Consider the following 22,820-nt stretch of genomic DNA (forward strand, 5'->3'; position numbering starts at 1 on the left):
CTTCGCTTTCTTTGGAGTTCCATGGCACTTTATCACTTACACCTTTCTTTTGGCAAGTAAATGCACACACTGTGGGCTGTAATTTTTAAAATGCTGATGCCTTATTTATCCAAATGGTCTCCTCCCCCTAGGGGTGGCATCACGTTTTATGCTTTGTTATGTGTGCCAGGGCTTAGCACACCCGGCACCATGAAAACATACGCGTTGACCTACGCAAAGAAAAATATCACGATGTGTAAAATCTAAGTTATTCCTGGGTGAAGATCTCGTAAGCTTTAATATTCAGAATACTAGAACTTTCTTTTGCCATTTCCCACCAACCGTGCTCAGAGGGCTGATATGGAGAGTAATGAGTCATCTATATAAAACATTGGGAAGAGCGTCTGACCTACGGTTAAAGCCATCATGATGATGGTGAGGAGGAGGAGGACGGAGAGGGGAAGAAGGAGCACCCTCAAGGAGGACCGGATACGTCCACGCAAAATGCGGATAAACTGTTTCCACGCAAACGGCCATACCGCCAAGCAATACCATCTGGAGGGATCGTTGAGCTGCACGTCCGTATGTAAGCACATTAATAAAAATATATTTGGGCTGGTTTATACTACTGCTGGTCAGTAACTGGTTCAAGAAGAGAGGCTAGGGCAGCGATTGGGAAAGGTGGAGTAATGAGCAGATAGGGCTGGTGGGCACTAGAGCCTGGGGTATGGGCTCCTTACAAGACTGCTTCTCCCAACTGGAACTTAAGTCTGGGAGTCTACCGATGGTGAGTTCACATGGGCAGAGCCTTCCTTAAAAATTCCCTTGCTCTCTGTGGCGTTGGCAGGCGACCAACACACTTGGGCAGCTCCGAACGTACGTTCTCTGCTGGACTTCCAGCTGTGGAAAGGTCAAGGGAACTGGAGACATGGTTCGTAGAGGGGGGCCTGGAGGAATAGGAGATATTGGGCAAGGCGACGTGGGACGAGCCCAGACACCCGAAGGAATGAACTGCAATGCATCTCAGCTGGGTGGCACCGAGTGAGAGACAGAGGAACCGGAGGTGAGCAGGTGGCACGGGGGCACCATCTCCCCAGAGCCAGTCGTGGGGGGCGGGTCTGGAGGTTTGGAAAGTCGGTTTTCAGAGCAGAAACACAGACGGGTTTGGGAATTGGATGATGGATTTTGAAAGGTGCAAGAAAGCACGGTAGGTAACTTACATGGGTCCTACGCTCTCTAGAGCTTTCTTGGGGTTGGAATGAGTCTCAAAGAGAAGACGGATGTCCGTGATCGCTGCAGCAACTTATGTTTCCAGCCCCAGGTCTCCTCCTTACCAGAATGTGGTGCCTTTATTACGCATACCTAATGCAGGCATACCAGCAAATTCTTACAGCGGGTTGGCAATGAGTCTGTGAATTTTCTTTATGGGTCTTCTAGGGACTTTATAGTTACATTTGTTCCCTGATTAAATTAGATTTGTGATTCTCACTGGTATAAAATGTTTTGAGTTTTCAGTGATATGAAGGAAAGGCTAAAAGATGACCATTCTTTCTTTCAAAAGCGATAAACAGAAAATATTTAATGGAGACACATAATAGGTAAATTATGTTTTTTAACACTTAATCTGATATCCATGGGTGGATAAATTAAGGTCAGGCCTGCCTGCAACTTGCCATGACTTCGAATATTATCAATTATATTTTCCTTGAAAACTATAACTATAGGTTTAATTTTTTTTCACATTTTATTTATTTTTGAGAGAGAGAGAGACAGAGCATGAGCAGAGGAGGGGCAGAGAGAGAGGGAGACAGAATCCAAAGCAGGCTCCAGGCTCCGAGCCACCAGCACAGAGCCCGACGCGGGGCTCGAACTCACAAACTGTGAGATCATGACCCGAGCGGAAGTTGGACGCTTAGCCGACTGAGCCATTCACGTGCCCCATAACTGTAGGTTTAAAGTGTGCCAAATGTCCGATAAATTTAGACCTCTTTCCATTTATCCATTCCCTCCACACCCTAAAAAATGACTCTGAGGAGCACTGGGCCCTTTAGTTTGGAAAGCTGGAATCTGGTTTGTATGGATTTAATTTCCCATGCAGAAATGACTGATCTGCTTCTGATTATAAGCCTCTTACTAAACACTGCGATAGTCAAGTATAACAAATGCAACAAAGAGGCACAAGAAAAGCTCCATGAGGACCCGATAATTGTACGGGTGTCTTTTGGAAGTTCTGAACTGGGGTGGGCCTCGAGCGTCAGTTTCTGCCCTGAATCCAAACTAAAAACAGGGAGAAAGCAAGCAGGCTGGAGACGGAAGTGGAGGAGGAAGGGGCCAGTATTTCACCAGTCCCTCGAGAAAACACAAGATAAATATGCTGGACACTAAGTGCTACAAGCACCTCTTCTAGGTTTGTAGAAAGTAAGAAAGAACCAACATGTGGGGATTAATAACAGGTTAAAAATTTAACTCGATGACAGAGATCTCTGATAACGTTATCACTTGGCTTATTATACAGCCAAAGCTGATTCCAGTTAAAGTGACTTTATATTTATGCTAAAAATAAATTAGCGTCACACTAGGGGAGAAAAGACCCTCTAAGCAAATGGACGAGACCTAGATAACCTCATGCGCTAGAGAAGCAAACGTCATTTCCATGAGTCACAAAGCTTGTCAATGTGATAAACGGTTTCTGGAAATCGAGAACGCTGCCGGCCACCTTCCTTTCCCCTAAAACATGTCACACTGGAAGACAAGGACGACAGACACATGTTTGGCTGGCCTCTGGACCCTGGGGAGGAAGGTGTGGTCACAAAGCAACCAGCCAGCCCGTGGGGATGCTGCAGGGACGTCACTGTAAGAGGAAGCCAGTGGCTGCCTGTGCTGGAGGAAGGCATGTTCGGGAGAAAGCAGGAAATTCTGATGTAGAGATAAGGCAGGGTAGTGAGAAGGGGACCCGTGCCGGGTGGGGAGAGGAAACGAATCAGATCCCCAGGGAAGGAGAGAAAGGGCATGACACAGAGAAGGAGGCCAGATGGGGAGGGAGACCCGTGAACAGGGCAGGAGTCTGGTTTATTTCAGGTGTTGGGGTAACCAGGGCTGAGGAGGAGGGGGAGATAGGAAGGCTGTGTGCTGAGACTTAAAAGAAATAAGCTTGGAATTCTTTGTTTATTTGTGGGGGGTAGGGTAGGAAGGTGGAAAAGCAGAGAGGGAGGGGAGGGAGTGAAACGAGGGGGTGATTTTGTAGCTTCTGAGGGTCTGAGCGATGCGCTGGGGCTGAGGGATGCGTGATGTCACGCGACAGTGAGCCCCTTACTACATGACTGCTTATCCACTGCATTTAAAGTGCAGCCTGGGGAGTGAATGTTTAATTTTTTCACCATGTAACTGGCCGTTAATCTCTGGAAAATGTGAGGAGCGATGCATTTGATTTGAACCTACAAAGGCTGAATTAATTCACCTTCACGCTTAACCGAGTGAAGCCAGTTTATAACCATGCATCCCTAAGTGGGGCCGGCGCACAGAGGAGAGAACGTATCCCCACCGCACTTGAGAATAACTTCATCGCTGACCTGAATCGGATCCAGTGGAAACTAAACATTCAGTACATACTTTTACAGTAGAGGGAGTAGAACGGAAAACAAAGTGAGCTTAGCCGAAACGTGAGAAAGAACAAAACGGGGCCGAAGCTTAGCTGGGTGGGGCCACAGTCTACTTTCCCACCCCCTGCCACCCCCCAGGCCAGTAAGTCTCCACCCAGCATGAGTTGTGGATGACATCACCCACTTCCCAAATACACGGCGGCGGTTTCCTGCTTTCCACAGCCCAGCCAAGCGATGTGGTCAGCGGCGCACCTGGGCACAGATGTGGCCGGGTCGGGTCAGGTCAGAGTGGAAATGAAGGCCACACCAGGGCACGTTCACGTGCTCGCTCGGTAAACTGCGTGCTTTAGCGCTGATCTTTTGGTCCCTCTTTCTTGGACAGACTTGCACACTGTGATGGGTCCAGGCCAGGCCAGTCGCGACAGGAGCAAAAAACGCACGAACACGTAGGCAGTGCCCGTGATCAATACTCTGCTCTGGAAAGAGCCCAGGAACCAAAGTGAAGGGAGGAGGAAGGGACAGGGGAGCCCTGACCTGCTGCCTTTCCTAGTCCCCCCTATCTCATCAGTTTGTGGGGTGAAAGCACTTAGCTTTTTTTCTGTACAGTTCCAAGTATCCACTCTGCCTCCCGAAACGCCCTCCCTGGCAGTGACCAGCATATCAACGCCCTATGACGTCTTAATCCCTTCTGCGTGAACCGTGAGTCTGCTTATCTCCAAAATTCTAGCCCACGTTCTTGCCCCGAAGAGTCATCTTGTCGTAATTTTATGTCCCATGTTGGTCGATAGAGAAGACTTCCCTGTCAGGGGGACCTCAGCACAGGAGGGCTTCTATTTTCTTTGGGAGTCTCAGTGCGATGTCAAAGGAGAAGAGTGGGATATACCGAACGCTGACATCAAATGGACTTGGGGTGGAATTCACAGAACCGGACATTTCTCCACGCCAACTGTTTGACAACTCGATCTTGCATTTCCTTAGCAGAATCTGGGGCTGGCAAACGTTAGACAGAACCAAACGCACCACACTCAGGAGTGCATTTCTTACGACGACACCCTAACCCTTCTGTCCCGCCTTCAGGGTCTCACCTTTACAGGTGTTAAAACACTGCAAGGCAGCTGGGATGGGCAGATGACGCGACCCGGCAGGTGCCACCTGCTAAGCACAGAGTACTACTGACTCCCCGGCAACTGAATGGCCCTAGTCAAACATTTTTTCCCAAGGACTTTTAGTTTATCACTTGCCTATTCATTGCATTTTCATGGTATAGAAGGGACACATGCTCAATGCAGATACTGAAATAAGCAGAAAAGTACAGAAAAAAAAGCTGCTTCTACTACTGCAGCCCAAAGTTAACATTTTGGTGTCTTCCTAGTTTTTTTTCCAAGTGGAGTATAATTTACTTCTCAGTAATATCATGGTATATACTTTGCTTACGTGCTAATAATTTTATGTCATGCAATTTATGCCAAATGATTAAAGAGCCCCTGTCAACTGTGGAAACCTAAAGGCAATATCAAAACAATGTGACCAGAAGAGAAAGACCACCTGCCGAATTTCTTTTGGCACAAGATTGTTTTGGAGAAATTTAATAAGCTATTAGGTTGATTGAACACGATAAACTGTAAGCTTTGAAAGAATTTCGGAAATATAACGTAACAGGGTAATCCATGGAATCCAGGGTAGGAAAATCTTGAAAACAATTTGCTCTTTTCTTCCCACATCAAGAACCTGTATTTGCTAAACAATGTCTTAGAAGGAGATGCACTAAGTAGTGATAATCTGGTCAGGAATCTCATACCGTTTGTAGCTTTCAAGAATATGCCTGAAATAACATATAACTATGTCATTAAGGAGAAGCAGGAATATATATGGTGTTTAGTGGGAATGGAGACTGAGATTTTGCGAAGGAAAAAGTAGCTACAGCAAGATGAGAAACACTGAGAGTGCAGGGAAGAGTGGTAGCTGAGCCGAATGTCCCCAAACTAGTAATCCTTGCCTCGGGTGCCTCTACACAAACAGACGGGGAAGTGAAAGCCACTAGCGAAGCGGCTACAGCAGTTACTGATATTTCTAATTATTATTGTATTGTGTCATAACTAAATAGAACATGATGAAATGAAGTAATTAAGTGGGAAAAAAACCTCTGGCCTATAAGTAAAGACAGGGGGTTAAACAGTCAATATCCACAAAGCTAAATCTGGAGGGGGGAACACTGAATTCCCCAGACATGTCACCACGGGATCGCTCAAGGTCATCAGGGCTGGAGACGTTTATTGTTTGAGGACAGACTTGTCTATACTCACATTCGCCACTTTGGAACCTGCTACATAGCTGGGGGCTGTTTCTCCTTTGTCATAAAGCCTACAGCCTCCTGTACTTGTATGATTTCTTTTACTACGGTATAGCAGAAGGCCCATTAGGGAAGGACTTGATCTTATTCGCCTCCACGTGGTTTTATGAATGAATGAATGAATGAATGAATGAACACTGCAAAAAAACTGAGAAGCTTTCTGATGTTGAGGTCTCAGTTTGGCCTTTCTTTCTGGAGTGGATAGATGGATATGCATTTCAAAAGTACTCAGGGGGCACCTGGGTGGCTCAAGTCGGTTAAGCGTCTCACTTTGGCTCAGGTCATGATCCCATGGTTTGTGAGTTCAAGCCCCACATTGGGCTCTGTGCTGACAGCCCGGAGCCTGGAGCCTGCTTCAGATTCTGTATCTCTGTCTCTCTCTGTCCCTCCCCCAGTCGTGCTCTGTCCCTCTCTCAAAGATCAACATTGAAAATAATTAAAAAAAAAAAAAAAAGAACTCAAAGAAACACGTTTCGTGATTAAGAGTAAGAGTGACTCAGGATGCTAGGATTTTCCCACCTGCAGGAACCAGCCCCTCTGGTGTCCCCATTCCCTCTCCCTCAGTCATCTCAGCAGGAAATTACTACACTGTGTCTCCCACACGGGTGATGAATGTTCGAAGCATTTCAAAAGACCGTAGCAGGGCCCAGAATGGGGTCAAGTAAAAGTAAATACCAGCCCTTATTAGGCGATCCTGGCCTCCAACGGTGCGCTTGCCCTGATACACGCGCAACTTCCTGCTGTCATAGAAAGCGGACGCTAAGGCCACCAACTACACGTGACCGTTTCCTGACCTCCAGGAACTTCTTTAGTCAGGCACTGCTTCCTTCCTGCGTCCTCACACTTGACTGTTTCACTGACGGTTCCTGGCCTGGCCCTGCGGTTGGGGGCACCACAGGGCAGCCCAGGGCTCTCTTCAGGACACTGTGGGCCTGCGGCCGCCCCCCAAACGCCATTCCTCACATTCATTTTCCTACTAGTCATTTGTCAGTGTTCCCGCATGAGTGGCAGCTCCAGAATTCTGATTTCCCAGAACTGGTCTCACATGTGGGTCTGGTGGTATTAGCTGGGATGGGAGAAGATCCACAGCGTATATTTGTTTAGTGTCCACCAGATTTTAAATTATGACTTCTGATGACTGTTAAATGCTCAGAACTATTAAGGTTATTAACTAATTAAAAAAAATTTTTTTTAATGTTTATTTATTTTTGACAGAGAGAGACAGAGTGGGAGTAGGAGAGGGACAGAGAGTCAGGGAGATACAGAATCTGAAACAGGCTCCAGGCTCTGAGCTGTCAGCCCAAAGCCCTACGAGGGGCTCGAACTCGGGAACAGTGAGATCATGACCTGAGCTGAAGTCGGACGCTCTTAACTGACTGAGCCACCCAGGTGCCCTTGATTGATTCCTAATTTTTATACCAAACCATTTTCTTTGTCATTCACTTCTGTCTCTTCCTACCAGCTGTAAGCTGTCTGAAATGGAAAGCTGCTTTATTTTGGGATTCCCGGAGCACTGAGCGCCATGCCTTCTGTATACTGGTTGAATGAATGAATGAATGAATGAATGGATTTGCTGGGCCAGTTACTGCGGGGTTTTGAATCTGTACAGGGCAAGACAGGGCCGATTCTGAGGGACGTTGGTTTTCTCCTTGGTGAGGCCCACCGGCACACCCCTCCTCTCTCCAGGCTGCTCTCCAGCTGTGCTCTTGTTCCTGAGCAAAGGCCTTCACTGACCCAAGCTCAGCAGACTCTGAGCACTTGAGGAGCTGCTGTCACGAGGCCACTCTAAGGGGCATAGAGCAAACTCTTCTCACTCTCCATTTTTGTTCCTTACGTATATCTCCATTGAGGCATAAGTAAGTTATACTCGATAAAATTCATCCTTTTCAGGTGGTACACGTCTATGAGTTCTGGCAAACCAATATAGTCATGGAACCGCCAGCACAATCAAAGTAGTCAAAATATAGAGTATTTCCATCGCCCCGGAAGGCTCCCCTGTTGTAGTCACTCCCCTTCTCCGCCCCACCTCCCCTCGGGAGATGTCATCCAGTAGCCATAGGATGTGAACCCTTCTCCCTATACCAATGCCATTGCTACCCCTCCCCCAGCCCGCCACCGCCCTGACTTCTAGGGACGCCCCGGTCTCCCCCCAGACTCCTGGGGCGGCTCTGTAAATGTGGACGTTTAAAAAAAAATTTTGTGTTTACTTATTTATTCTTGAGAGAGACAGGAGCAGACAGAGGGGGAGAGAGAGAATCCCTAGCGGGGCTCCATCCCGCGACCGCGAGATCACGACCTCAACCGAAATCAAGAGTCAGATCCTCAACCGACTGAGCCACCCAGGTGTCCCTATACGTGCTTGGAGTGTCGTCCTTCACCCTCTTCTCAGGTCTCTCGTGCTTACCCGTGCTTCTCCCCTTGTTCAAGCTCTGCCTTCATCTACATTCTTACAACTCTCAAGGCCTTGCTTCCTGCTCCTCCGAGTGTTATGTCTGCATTTCTAACAGATCCACAGGCCACTTTACGTGTCCCGTTAACGCCCGCACTTCTTCACATCTACGTCACACTCATCTAGGCCCGGCCAATCTGCCTTCCCCGTGTGCCTTCTGTGACCACGGCACCGCCATCCACAGTCAGGCGGCAAGTGCCCCTCCCCTGGCCCCACAGGTAGGTGGCCGCCCTTAAAATCCGTCTTGCATTCTCCTCTTCTCTCCATATTAGTTTGAATGATTGCAGGGCCATTTACCTCTGGCTCTCAGCCCTCTAACCATGCTCCTTCTGCTGCCGGGGCTATTTTTCTAAAATAAAAATCAGATCACATTTTTCCTCTTACAAAAATAAAACGAACAAACAAACTCAGAAACCGCCCTGTAGTGACTCCCCAGAGCGCCGAGGAGAAAAGCCCAAGTTCCTACCCATGGCAGTCGAGCTCCGTAACAGCTTGGCCCGGTCTTGCTCTCCCTGAGCCATTTCTCAGACTCCCCGGCCCGTCCAACCCCAGCCACGCTGGACCACGCTGGGTCTGTCATGTATTTCTGTGCCCGTGAGTTGAAATTCACTGTTTCCCCAGTTCAGAGCTCTTACGAAGAATTCTCGACTCTCTTCTTCCACATACCGTGTTCCCTCATCCACCTCGGGCCAAAGCGGCTCTCGCCGCCCCTGTGCTGAGGGCATTCAGCATGCCAACGCCACCCTTTCTAGATGCCTCTGTGCTATGCAAACCTGTGCTCCTCAGAGTATCGCCATGCCTCACATGCAATGAGAATGCAAGAAATGCTTATTGAAAACATCTTGCCCAATATTAGATGAAACATGTGAATGTCAAGGGAAAGATTCTGCACTTTTTAATCAACTTTTGGCCCATCCATTGCTTGTTTACATAATAACAACAGAGCCATGTGTTGGATTGAAACACTGGATTTTTGCCAGGCTTTAGAGGTGCTGGGCGGGTCCTGTCTGGCATGAGCAGTCTCCTCCATTATCTGACTAGAATAAAATCTTATCATTTGAGTACGATAATGTGAAAAAGGTCCAGAGGCACCATACTAAGCCATTCCACCATTTAAATATCAGACTGAATTCCACCAAGTTATTCTCTTCCATGTTCTATGAGGGGAATCAGTTTTATGACTCAAGGGATCCTGAACACACGATTTAAAAAACCAAAGAAAGAAAAACCCAAACCACGACGGAAGAGGTGTTTTATATGGTGGAAGAGAATGTCTAGAAAAACAGCAAATACTATTAATTCCCAACACCCGATTTGCAAAGCGTTGGCAGAACAGAAGGATTTAAGGCATCAGGACAACACAGCCTGGGGAAGGTTTCCGGAGAATGTTACTCACCGTTCCGACCAGAGGGTAGATGAACCCAGCGCCTATGCTGGCCCGGACATCACTGATGGGCAAAATGAAATCTCTGGGTACGCCTTTCTTGTCAGGTTGGTGAGACAGAGAAAGGTGAGTCTTTGCCATGCAGATGGGCAGATTTCCAAATCCCTGGAAGAAAGGAAAGGAAAGGTGTTCATTGAGCACAGATGTTAGTTTCTTGTACGTGTCCCACTTGCACTCCACACGATCCCCGACGCTCAGGTCCAGGCACATGGCAGGTGCCGGTCACTACTCGTTCACTGGGCAAGAAGATGGGAAGAAAATTCATTTCCACGTGATCATCGCGTGGCTGAAAGTACCTGCTGTTTATTTCGGAGAGCTCTCCGTAAGGAAGGCAGCATTATGTGTGTGTTTGGGGGAAAGTGTGGCTATTTTCAGGCAAAGGAGAAGCAAAGGCCCTGTCAGAAACTATTTCCAAGGATATTAATATCCGGGACTCAGAAAGGTAAAAATGGAGAAAGGCTCCGTAACGAGGCTTTCAGTCGTGTTCACTCATTCTCGGAGGCTGTCGGGAAGCAAAGGGTCCCTTTGTGTTGGTTTATGAATCATGGTTATTTGATCTGCGATTACATTATATGAACTAAGATGAGGTCACTATTTAAGACTCTTATTTTTGAGGACCAAAGGCGATGCCTGACCCAGAGTTCCAAAGGTGAAAGGGCAGGAAGTCACATGTGGGGTCTCACAAAAAGGACAGTGTCCTTGCAGCCTGGTTCTGATTAAAGGGTACATAGCGTCTCTTCAGAGACTTTGCTAATTAATGGCCACCACATACTGGACACATAACTTTTAAGGAATATTTCTTCAGTCAGTTGGTAGGGATAAAAGGAATATAATCTTCAGAGGTAACACATGCAGAATTTCTTATGATTCAACTTAAAACTATTTGGAAGATTTTTCAATATTTTCAATTGGAGGGTGGGGCTGGTCTGTTTTCAAATGCTAGAATAGTCTCATACACTGATCAGAAATCTGCTGGGGGACAATCACAATTGCTCTATAGAAATGGGGGCCAGAATTTTGGGTTTCAGAGATCATTCAACGAATGAAATAATTTGAACTGAGGTAGGCTTGCCCGTGTAATATTTTGCCACTCCAGGTATTTAAAAAAACAAAAAACCAACAGGGTATATACTAGTAGCATATTACTTCATATAAACAAGAAGTTTTAATGTCGAAAACAAACACTAGAATAAATAATGATCCTTAAGCATTATTTTAAACTCACGTAAAAAAAAAAAAAAAGATGAATGACAATGACCTTACTTTACTCATTTCATTGCACACGAGTGAAATTTCACTGCAGAACAATGCCAGTATGTACAGCAATTTGTGGGATCCATTTATTTTTTAAAAGCACAAGCTGAGGGCATACGTGGAAAATTCTAAGAAAACATGAGTTGCTAATTATCTTACCAAACCTGGGAGAGTACTCTGGCCGGCATTGGTAGTTTTTATCAAAAAGTCAAAATATGATTTACAAACAGGATTTAGGGGTCGGGAATTTTAAAAAAGAGATCAATGATACTCATAAATGAAGTCATTTCGCCAGCCAGCTCTGGAAGTGCTTTGACTTCTATCACATCACAGCAAAGTGGAGGGAGCATTCGAGGCATACGGTCGTTTTGGTCGAGGTGGCTGACCGTGCCGCAGCAGAGTCCATGAATGATGGTCATCGTAGGACTGGACTCTGGCTGCTGACTCCCAGCCACCTTCACAGCTGTTTGCTGACTTGTCTTTGTCACTCTCTAGAAGATGACAGAGCCTTCGACTCAGGTGGGCAATCTCGGTCCCAAGCCAATGAACCACTTGTAGAAAAAATGAACACCAAGAACCCCCATCTTTATAAGTTGCACTACATACGCGTTGCCTCACCTGGCACCGTGCTAACATTCCTAAGGGAGTGAGAGCCCTGCAAGGGAGAGGAAGCACCAGAAATCATCCAAATCCGACTCCACAGCCGCACATCCAAGTTTCAATGCTCCTGGCTGAGCGGGAGGGATGAACCATCCCATCACAGACACGACATCACACATACGATGCATATCGGACAATTTGCAACCACAAAAGTCAACGATGTATCTTTCAGAGGATACACACCTTTGCTATAATGTTCTATTTGTAATCAACAAACTACCCAGGGATATCAGTTCAATCTCTGTGGACTAAGTAGATTGGGCTGAGTTCAGCTGGGGAGACAAATATCAGTCCCTAAGTCAAAGCGAGCATTTTACGAGCCACAGGTGGACTTTTTTCTTTTCCCCTTAAAAGTGTAACTCTTACCTGTTGTGTGTAACGATCTATTTTGGATTGTGCCTCAGGAGACAGTTCGATATCTTTGGCTCCATATACAGCCTGCGCGATGGTTCTTATCTTTTCTACAATTGGAAGCTGGAGAAACACAAATGACGACAAAATTGTTAACGTTAATCTGGAGAAAGAATTGAGGGAAAGCTCGGGGAGTTTCTGTGCAATTGCTTAAAATTCCCTACCAGGTTCCCTCTTCAGCATCCGTGGCATTTGAAACAAACACTCTTTTCTCCTTCTATCACCCTTAAAGTATGAAGAAGTATCAAGAAGCTTTAGAGGTTCAGCCAATTCAAAGGCTGCTTATCTAATCATTTTTACCCAAGGCATTGTTTTAAAAGATGTACTTCATACTACGGTTTTAATGGTCTTATGCGTCAGAACAGGAGTCTCCTAACTAAATACGCAAGGCTGGTACTCAAGTGCATCTCAGCTCGGGGTTATATAACAGAGAACACAGCAATACTAGAAAACAAGTACTTTTTTTGTGAGTAGGAGTGGGCTGATGTTTTGATATAAATGTCGATGTGCTGACTTTATTGGGAAATCGGGGTTGAATCTAATGTCACTTCAGCGAATTATGAGAAATCATGGAGACTGGGAAAGAATCCAAGAAGGCTGGATACAGGCACAGAAGTGTGTGTGGTGGAGAATAACAATCCTCCATAATGCTGGAGGGGAAACGTGGATGCAGACTGCTGGCAAAATCCTGAATGTGGTCTTCAGAAAGAACCGTGGTTCACCGGAAAGGAGTATGTCGCAGATAAAGTGATTCTTACTTAAGCAAATCATTTGACAAAAGTCGTTCATAATTTTACTATGGGTGGAAGGTACAGAGGCATAATGCAGTTAGTGGATTTACCGTTTGGTGCACAGCTGCTGGACCGAGTGCCCATTGGTGGAATGAATGTCACCAAGGGGCAGAAGTACGTCTGTACATTCGTACGAATTACTACTGATCCACACAGGAAGGAGAGTTATCCCATAGGAGAAAATGAAAGCTGGGTCTACCCCCCACCCCCATCTGACAGAACCCCAAACTGCTTTTGAATGTGTTTTTCATTACTAGAGTTTTTATTACTATAGAGTTGTTCTGTAGCCTGGAACTTAAATATTGGACGTTGCAACAAATAATAAATGAAGGTGTGAGTCATTGTAACGTTTCACTGAAGGACGTAAAAGATGGTTTGAGTCAATGGAGAGAAGTACTCTGTTCACAGACGAGAATACTGTACAGATGTCAGTTCTCTGAAATTTCACCTATTAGTTCAGTGCAATTCCAATAAAAATCCCAAGAGCACTTTGGGATGCTTGGCCAACCAATTGTCAAATTCCTAAGAGTAATGGCACAGATAGGTAAGATAACTTCAAAGGTAAGTAAAACCATAGGAACAAAGATAGGGACTTGCCTTTCCAGATCAATCAGACTACAAAACTATGGTAATGAATTCCATATGGTATTGGCATAAGACTACATGAATCAATCAATGGAAGATAAGAAAGAACCCAGAAGGATACCGTAGCAGGTGTGGGACAGTATATAGTAGAAGTGACACAAAACAGAGAAAGGGCTGACCATTCAACTGACGTTCAGCTAGAGAGAAATAAAATTAGATTCCTACCTCGCAAGTGGCACTTACATAAATCCAATATAGAACAAAGGCATAACTTTTGAAATTAAAACTCTAAATACTGGAAGAAAACATTGGGAGCTCTCTTTATGATCTTGAGGTAGGGAAGGATTTCTTAAATATGGTAAGAACAGAATATGCCTTAAAAGAAATGACTTATAGATCTGACATCAAAATTAAAAACTTCTTGTATGCAAAAAGACATTATGGATAAGGAACAGTCTGCGAGAAGACAGATATAAGCGAATACTTAGCAGTCAAAAGATTAGTTACTGGAATGAATTAAAAAAACCTCCCACAAATCAAGAAAAAGACAAATAATTAATACTGGGCCAAAGGAGTGACTAATAACCATATAAAGAATGCCCACTCTCATTAGTAATCAAGGAAACAACGAAAAGGATAAAAATCTAACTCACACTCATTAGCTTGGCAAGAATGAAAAGTATGAGAATATCAAGTATAGGTGAGGATGTGGGGGGAATGATCCTTCTAAGTACCCCTGCCTTGGTTGAGATGCTAATGGTCTACATCGTGAAGCTTCCTAATTGGTCTCTTTGCTTCCAACATGCCCTCTACTCTACCATGGTCTAAAAGGTCCTTTTGAAAAGGTACCCAACTACAACAAACTCAAAAATCTTCCGCTTTTCATGGCCTACTGAAGAAAAAATCTGGTTGTGATATTTAAACACCTGCACAATATGTGCTCTGAAGCATAAGGTTAAGCCCCCATATCTTAAAATTTCCCCATGTCTTCTTGCTTCTAGGCCCTGCACATAAAGCTTCTTCGTCTGTAAGCCCGCAAGATCAATCTCCGCGCTCTCTAAGGTCTCTCTCAAAGGCCAGCTTCTCTACAAAGCTTTTACTGATCCTTCTGAAGCACAGGTAGGCATTCTTTTCTCTTCTGTTCAGATGGCCCTGTAATGCGCTTACACGGACGCTTTATACGACTGGGGCTTCACCCGGGAATGGCAGTAAGGGGGCTGCCGGCAGGGCTCAAGCTATTTTTGGGGACACTGATGGACGTCAAATGGTAATGGTCCTAGGATCAAACTAGGACCCTGAAGTCTACCAGATAGCCAGGGGCCTGTTGTAAACCATGTCACAGGAGAAATCAGAGAATAATCTGCACCTCCAGAAGGGAGTACTCCAAAAAGAAAGGATCATTATTTTCCAGGAAGGCAGAACGTGCAGCAAAGACAGAAAGGAGAAAGAAGTTAATTCTTAGCCCGATGTTTAAGGAGAAGCTGTAATCCTCGGAACTGCCTCACTCAATGGTGACCTGCCTGTTCCAGGAGAGATCAGTGTAAGCCAGGTATGGTGCCAGGAATGTTCTAGGAAGAATTACAGAGATAACCTACAGGGCAGCTTCTACTGTAAAAGATTCCACATTCCTATTAGGTGAAAAGAAGGAACAGCCTATTGAACTTCTCTGAGGTCAGGGACCACCTCTTGTTCACCTACAGGCGGGGTATTAACACAGCCCCTGGAGTACAGAGTAGGCCCTCAATATATAGTTGAGCAAAGGAACAAATCTTTCTTTTCTTTTTTTTTTAAACAGTTTTATTTATTATTGAGAGACAGAGCATGAGCCCCTAGGGGAGGGGCAGAGAGAGGGGGGAGACGCAGAATCCGCAGGCTCGAGGCTCTGAGCTGTCAGCACAGAGCCCGACACGGGGCTCGAACCCACAAACCGCGAGATCATGACCTGCGCTGAAGTCAGACGCTTAACTGACTGAGCCACCCAGGTACCCAGGGAACAGATATTTCTGAATCTCCTGTTGACCAAGCAAGGATTCCATGTGGTACAATGTCAATGTCAGATTTTAAGAAAGTGAAGGTGCTGATGTGCTGGAGACAATAACGAGAAAGGACTTTTTACTGAACCTTAGATCTTCCTCATCAGCAGGATATGTGGATGGGCAAAGTGCTTGCTTTCGACACTGCACTTAAGCTAATACGGTCTCCTCTGCTGGTCAATAACTGCTTTGCAAAGAGCAAACCTTTTTAAGAAACAGAAGTTAATTGGATGCTGGAAAATATTTCCAGCATCCACAGAGAGCAAGCAAATGCCCATGCTTTGTCAGGGGAATTCAGGTCTCAGGATACTGTGTTCCCCAAATAGTATAATAGTGGGTGGTCCTGGGCAACAGGCAGTGCCCCCAGGAGAGCTACAAAATGACAACAAAAAAGGATATTGCCATTTATAACATAATTTAACGACTGCAACGCGCTATTTACTGAACTCTGGGTTACGATTTGAAATTAAAATTAAAAGGTCAGCACTATGACTTTTCTGTTACGACAATACTTAAAGAGCTCACATGTGAAGCAGGTAATAGTAAAAGGATGATTAGTGAAGGAATTAGCGAGTGGGTATTTAACTAATGTATTATGGTTTTTTTCCCCCTTTATTTTTAGAGACAGAGCAAGAATCTGAAGGAGGCTCCGCGGTCACCACAGACCCGGATGCGACGTGGGGCTTGATCCCACGACCCTGGGATCATGATCTGAACCGAAATCAAGAGTCGGATGCTCCGAGGGGTCCCTGTACTATATGTTTTTAAACCTGACAGTATTTCATTTCAAGAAATATATGTATTTAATTTTTAATTGTAGTAAAATATACAGTAATAGAAAATTGACCATCTTAACCATTTTGAAGTATATAGTTCCATACGAAGTACCTTCATGCGGTTGTAAAACCAATCTCCAGAACTCTTTTCATTTGGCAAAACAAAAGCCGTGTACTCGTTCAACACTAACTCCCCCTTCTTCCCTCCCCTCGGCTCGTGGCAACTGCTTTTCCTCTACGAATTTGGCTACCCCAGCTACCTCACACAAGTGGAACCAGAGAACATTCGGCCTCTTGCACCTGGGGTATTTCAATTAGCATGACACTCAAGGTTCGTCCATGTCGCAGCATGTGTCTGAATTTCCTTCCCTTTGAAGGCTGTGTTATGCTTCACTGTAAGTGCATTTTTTTCTTCTCTAGGCACCCACTGATGGACACTCGGCTCTTTTCTACCTTTCCACTGCCGTGAATAATGCTGTTAGGACCGCGCGTGTACAAATACCTCCTTGGAGATTCAGCTTTCAATTCTTCGGGACATTCAGAAATACGCATTTTCGGCTGACGACTAAACCACCTTCCTTTCCAATGCTCATTTGATAGTATTTTGAGAATTTCAAGCAGGTGCCAGGCTGACTAGGTAAGCCGTGTAGTTGTTTTTTGTCTAATTCCTGTAGGAAAATTGCAACCACCCAGACGTGACATGCTGGGAAAGTGTAGGAAAGCAGGCAAGGGCCAGCAGTAGGAGTCCAGCTGGGCGCCTTGTCTCCCCTCTTTACCCTCAGATGCCAGACCCCCAGGCTTCCCAACATGCCTTGCCTGCCTCTTGCCCTTCCGCACTTTCGCCGCCCTGGCCCCAGTCTTGCTATGCCCGGGGAAGATGAGCGTGCTCCCCTGACTGCTCTGACACGTGCAGTGCTGTCCAACGTGAGCCTAAGAGAATGTCATATCCACACCCTGGCGCGTGACCCGCAGCCCCATGCTAAATAAATCAAGCGCGTCAGCTGACCTAGCCACAAATCCCAAGACCAAAATCCTCTCTGGACTGCGACTACAATTTTTCTCTGTCACTCACGTGGACAAGCGAATAAAGAAAAAGATTATCTTAGTTAATGTATCTTTTGGGTTTTATATAAAAACTAAAAACTGCCCTGATAAGGTAGTTCCCATCGCCTACAACCTATGTTATGTCAGCAGGCAAGGGACAGCCTGCTGTTGCTCGGCTCAATTTGGGGGGGGGGGAAGTACAATCTTTTAAGGAAAGGGGAAAAAAAAAAAAAAAAGGAGAGCCAAGCTGTCACGTGATCTTGATCTGAACTTGATATTCACCTATACTGCTTGGTTTTAAATGAGTTTTCAATAAAACAAATAAAATGGTAAAATAAATTATGAAAGCTTACGAATTAACCACCCCTGGCTTTCCCTGACTCTGTAAATATTTACTAATTTATCTGTTCATCACATCATTCTCCTCCTATCCCTAATGTCTAGGAGAGTGGCTTGCACGCAGTAGGGATTCCACAAACACCTGCTGAATAAATAAATAGCCACCGAGGGCGAGTACTTTCAAGATGTCACGGTATACAGAGAACTTTGGGGAACCTCCTGAATAAAGCGCGTCTGATGGGGTGGGGACAATGACACAACGCACAAATATGACACACTAGTGCCCTGGAGGACGAAATTCTTAATTGTGGTTAATTTAAATTTAAATAGCCACCTGTCATCGGTCACTATGGGCCTGGGCAGCACAGCTCTGGAGAACAACTCTGACCAATTGTTGTATCCTTGTACAGCCTTCCGCCCACAGTAGGTGCACCATAAAAGTAGCTGAGGAACAGCACAAAGGTAAGTTGGAGGATGTGGTGACTTCTTCCTGCGTTATATTCATTTTGTATATATGGTGACCCAGGCTCAAAGAAGCTGAGTTAGTCAAAGTCAGATAGCACATCTTTTTTGCTAAGGTCTGGGAAACCTGCTAGAATTATTGTATTATTTATTTATTTATTTATTTATTTATTTATTTATTTATTTATTAATTAAAAATGTTTATTTATTTATTTTTGAGAGAGAGAGAGAGAGAGAGAGAGACAAAGAGCAAGTGGGGAAGGAGCAGAGAGAGACAGAGAGAGAGAATCCCAGGCAGGCTCCGTACAGCCAGCACAGAGCCTGACGTGAGGCTTGATCTCACAAACCATGAGATCATGACCTGAGCCCACATCAAGAGTAGGCCTTAACCAACTGAGCCACCCAGGCACCCCAAGAATTATTATTTAAGACCTTTTGGTGGAATAAAACTGATCTACAAATTCCAGAAAAGCAGTTACACAAAGCTTTAAAATATTTTTTCGTGAGGAGGAAATGGACAACAAGGACAAAGTGAAATAAAACAAAATTTAAAACAGAGGTTAAAAAAGAAGCTCCCAATATCAATGAAGTATATAGGTATTATAATATAGGGGCATCTCAATATACCTGGAGGTCAAGTTCTAAAGTCAGCAGCTCTGACAGTCTTAGGAGACCCATGAAAACACTAAGCCAATACTCTACTATCAATACGATAGAATTTCTTTTTTTTTTTTTTTTTAACTTTTTAAATGTTTTTATTTATTTTGGAGAGACAGAGAGAGACAGGACATGAGTCGGGGAGGGGCAGAGAGAGAGAGGGAGACACAGAATCCAAAGCAGGCTCCAGGCTCCGAGCTGTCAGCACAGAGTCCGATGTGGGGCTCGAAGTCATGAACTGTGAGATCCTGACCTGAGCTGAAGTCGGATGCTTAACCAACTAGGCTACCCAGGCGCCCCGATACTTTCTTACGCCAACAACTGTTGAAGTACTGGAAAGCATTCCTATTTCTTCTGTAGCCACACTAATGTTCTTTTGTTTTACCAAGGCCACAGACCGAAATTCATGTAAGTTAAGCGATCCTGGGGATTAAGGAGGGTGCTTGCCGTGATGAGCACTGGGTGTTGGATGGAAGTGTTGAATCACTAAACGGCACAACTGAAACGAATACTACACTGTATGTTAACTAACTGGAATTTAAATAAAAACTTAAATGGCCTTTCTAGTACTTAAAAATAATTTTTTTTAAACATTTATTTATTTTTGAGAGACAGAGACACAGCGTGAGCAGGGGAGGGCAGAGAGAGAGAGAAAGAGAGAGAGAAGGAGGGAGACACAGATCCTGAAGCAGGCTCCAGGCTCTGAGCTGTCAGCACAGAGCCCGACGTGGGGCTCGAACTCACGGACTTCAAGATCGTGACCTGAGCCGAAGTCAGACACTTAACCGACTGAGCCACCCAGGCGCCCCTACCTTTCTAGTACTTCAAATAAAAGTATATGGAACCATGGACGTTAATTTATCCTGGGCACACGCAAGGTATAAGGGGTTCATTGCAATATACCTTCAGTGTCATGGGAGCAGTGCTCTTACTGAGAAAAACAGACACTTGTATCTTTGACACAAAGCTTGTCGCTGGCTGTTAACCAGCACATCTGAGCTCCTAAACGTGTACGTGCTGACTAACAGGAGCCAGCTCACTGAGCAGGTGTCCCTGCTGGCTCGCTGGCCCTGAGCGACAGGTTAACCCCGAAGACTCCAGAGGAATCTCACTGTCCTAAGGCAAACGAGATGTGCGGTGGATAGAGCTGGGGTCTGGGAATGGAAAAAAAGCTCATCGCCGTAAGATCTCTATTTGCCTACGTCAAATGATGACAATAGAAAATTCACAGGGGTGAGCTTGTGTACGCTCAAGCAGAACATAAGAGCAACGTCAAGGAAAGGAACATATAGGAAGGGGTGATTTTAATGATCTCCTCCCACCCGCATGAAGAAGCGCTAACATGGCCTGAGCACGTGGCTCTGCCTACCAACATGTATTTTTATGTCACATGTGTTGATCCCCTTTCCGCAAACTTGGCTTGTAAACCTCAATGTATTATAAGAGTAATACGAATGGTTGCAAGGTGTGGTTTAAGTGCTATTTTCACACTCAAGGAGCCTTTGTTTTTGTGTATTTTTTTTTTTCTACAAAAGTCTCTTTTTCTTGATTGTTCAGCAGCGTTCACAATTTCCCTCATGGAGATCTATCGGATCCTTTGGAAATGTGCTTCCGAAGAAAAAGCTCTGGGTGTAAGAGTCTCACTGAAGAGCATAATAAACTACAGCTGACCCTTGAACAACGGGAGATGTGGGGCACCAACCACCCCCACATAGTCAAAAATCCAAGAATACTTGACTCTACCCCCCAAATGTAACTAACAGGTTACTGTTGACCAGAAGCCTTGCTCGTAAGGTAAATAGTTGATTAGCACATAGATTGTATGTTGTATGTACTATTCTCCCAATAAAGGAAGCTGGAGAAAAGAATCGGTTATTAAGAAAACCAGAACAAAGAGAAAATACATTTACAGGACGGTAGCGTATTTACTGAAAATAATCCGCGTACGTGGGTCCGTGCAGCTCAATCTTGTGCTGGTTCAAAGGTCAACTGTACTTTTCCCAAAGGAAACAGAAATCATTCTTTCACAAAAAATCATCACTAAGACAAGTCTCCAAACTCTCAGATACTGGAGTGACTGAAAGCCTGTGCTGTTTTAAGTGTTTGTTTCCTAAAACGCTGAAGTTGTAGGTTTCTCTTTTATTTATTTAAAAAAGTTTTTTTTAATGTTTCTTTTTGAGAGAGAGAGAGAGCGCACAAATGAGGGATGAGTAGAGAGAGAGAGAGAGAGGGAGACACAGATCTGAAGCAGGCTCTAGGCTCCGAGCTGTCAGCACAGAGCCCGACACGGGGCTCGACATGGGGCTCGAACCCCCGAACCATGAGATCATGACCTGAGCTGAAGTCAGACGCTCAACCGACTGAGCCACACAGGCGTCCTGGTAGGCTTCTTTTTTAAAGTGGTATGTTGTATTTGGTCCCTTTAATGATAAGATCTGTGATAATATTAAAGAATATTCCTTAAGTGCTTGCGTTTTAGGCTGAGAAACGGGTACTGTCCCTACACAATGGTTGCCCGTCATCTACATGACAGTCGGAATGTCCAGGCAGTGGATGAAGAAGTGGTAAAGGTGGCTGGCTAACAGGGTGGGACGCTGACGGTTCATTTTACAACCCTCAGTCTTTCTTGATGGGCTCGCAATTTTAGATCAAATAACGCATTTCTGGAAACTTCTATCATAGTGACATTCCACTTTTCACGTTAGAAGAAAGCACTTAAATGAAATTACAGGAATCCTTGCGACATGCACACGAGAAACAGTTATAGACCACTCTTTCTTTCTCATCAGATGCTATTTCTGGTGCCAAGGAAACAGAGCTGGGACATGCTTTGCCAGAACCACACAGGACTCAGTCGGATGCAATGAGGAGGCTGGGCGGGTTCTAACAAGAGGCTCTGATCTGACGAGACCTGCCAAAGACAGCTGGGGGAGACGGCCGAGGAGGTGAGCGATACACTGCAGGCCAACGGACTTGACAGAAAACACAGAAGCCAGCACTGAAACAGAATCTAAGTTTGACAGAGATTTGAGATGTGCCCGCAGAAGGGTGTGGTTCGGTCAAGGGGAGGCAACGTGGGAATTTGCAGCTGAATGGTGGAAAGGAGGCCGGGGGAGGGGGGGAAAAGAGGCTGATGATGGGCTTGAAGAAGTCTGGTTGAAAGACCCAGCTCGGTCATAACAGAAAGCAGAACATGAGAGCATAGGATTTCTGAATGAGATACTGCGCTGCGTGGAAAATGTAAGGGGCTGCTTTCTACAGAACACTCCAAACGTTCCATTGCTCAGCAGGGGGGAGAGAGCTGAAAGGGTCGGTGGGGGCAGGAAGGGACCAAGGGCGAGTCTGTAAAAGGGAAGAAGGAGCCAGAGCACGTCACAGGGGGAGACGATGCTAGAAGGACAAAGGCAGTAACAACAAACCACATCCCTTCTCCTCGCCGTGTGTGTGTGTGTGTGTGTGTGTGTGTGTGTGTGTGTGTGTGTGTTTGCAATTGCTATGAAATATAAAAGATACACAGAGATGTGCATAAAGGTAATTTTATGTTTTAAAATTCTATTAATTAATTATAACTACACATAGAATGTGACATGCACTTAAAGCCCCAGAACTGTACATTTAAAAATGGTGAAAAGGGGAAATTTCATATGACGTATATTTTTTTCTACCAATTTAAAAACTCCTATATACACATGTACGTGTGTTTACGCTTATCTTTATGTATTTCAAACTTGAGGCTCACAAACCACCCTAACAACTGACACATGCTCAAATTTGAATCATTAAGGAATAGAAAACGATTCCTCAATAACCAAATTAACCCCGCCCCCCTTCCCCAACCCGGCTGCCCCGCCTTAAACGGACCAGCAGGAGAGCAAACCCTCCTGGACAAACAAAAAGTGCAGTAGTTCAGAAATCGGGGATGCTGGCTGCCTGGGCTGAGTCTTCCCGGTCTGTTTTGATCTCCCTCCATCCAGCCCCCGCTGCGAT

The 22,820-nt window shown here is 45.2% G+C and overlaps 1 protein-coding gene across 3 annotated transcripts in view; it reads right to left on the reverse strand.

The window, feature by feature from the left end:
- Nucleotides 1–22,820, reverse strand: part of MTHFD1L (methylenetetrahydrofolate dehydrogenase (NADP+ dependent) 1 like) — a 187,328-nt gene that overhangs the window by 42,969 nt on the left and 121,539 nt on the right. For all 3 annotated transcript variants that reach the window (XM_027056637.2, XM_053222106.1, XM_027056638.2), the window contains 2 exons: nt 12,102–12,209; nt 9,774–9,926 (listed from right to left, as the gene is read on the reverse strand). In XM_027056637.2, the coding sequence (XP_026912438.1) occupies nt 9,774–9,926; nt 12,102–12,209 (261 nt within the window). The remainder of the gene's footprint in view (nt 1–9,773; nt 9,927–12,101; nt 12,210–22,820) is intronic.

The sequence above is a fragment of the Acinonyx jubatus genome, chromosome B2, assembly GCF_027475565.1.
Source record: "Acinonyx jubatus isolate Ajub_Pintada_27869175 chromosome B2, VMU_Ajub_asm_v1.0, whole genome shotgun sequence".
In the NCBI taxonomy this organism is placed as follows: Eukaryota; Metazoa; Chordata; class Mammalia; order Carnivora; family Felidae; genus Acinonyx; species Acinonyx jubatus.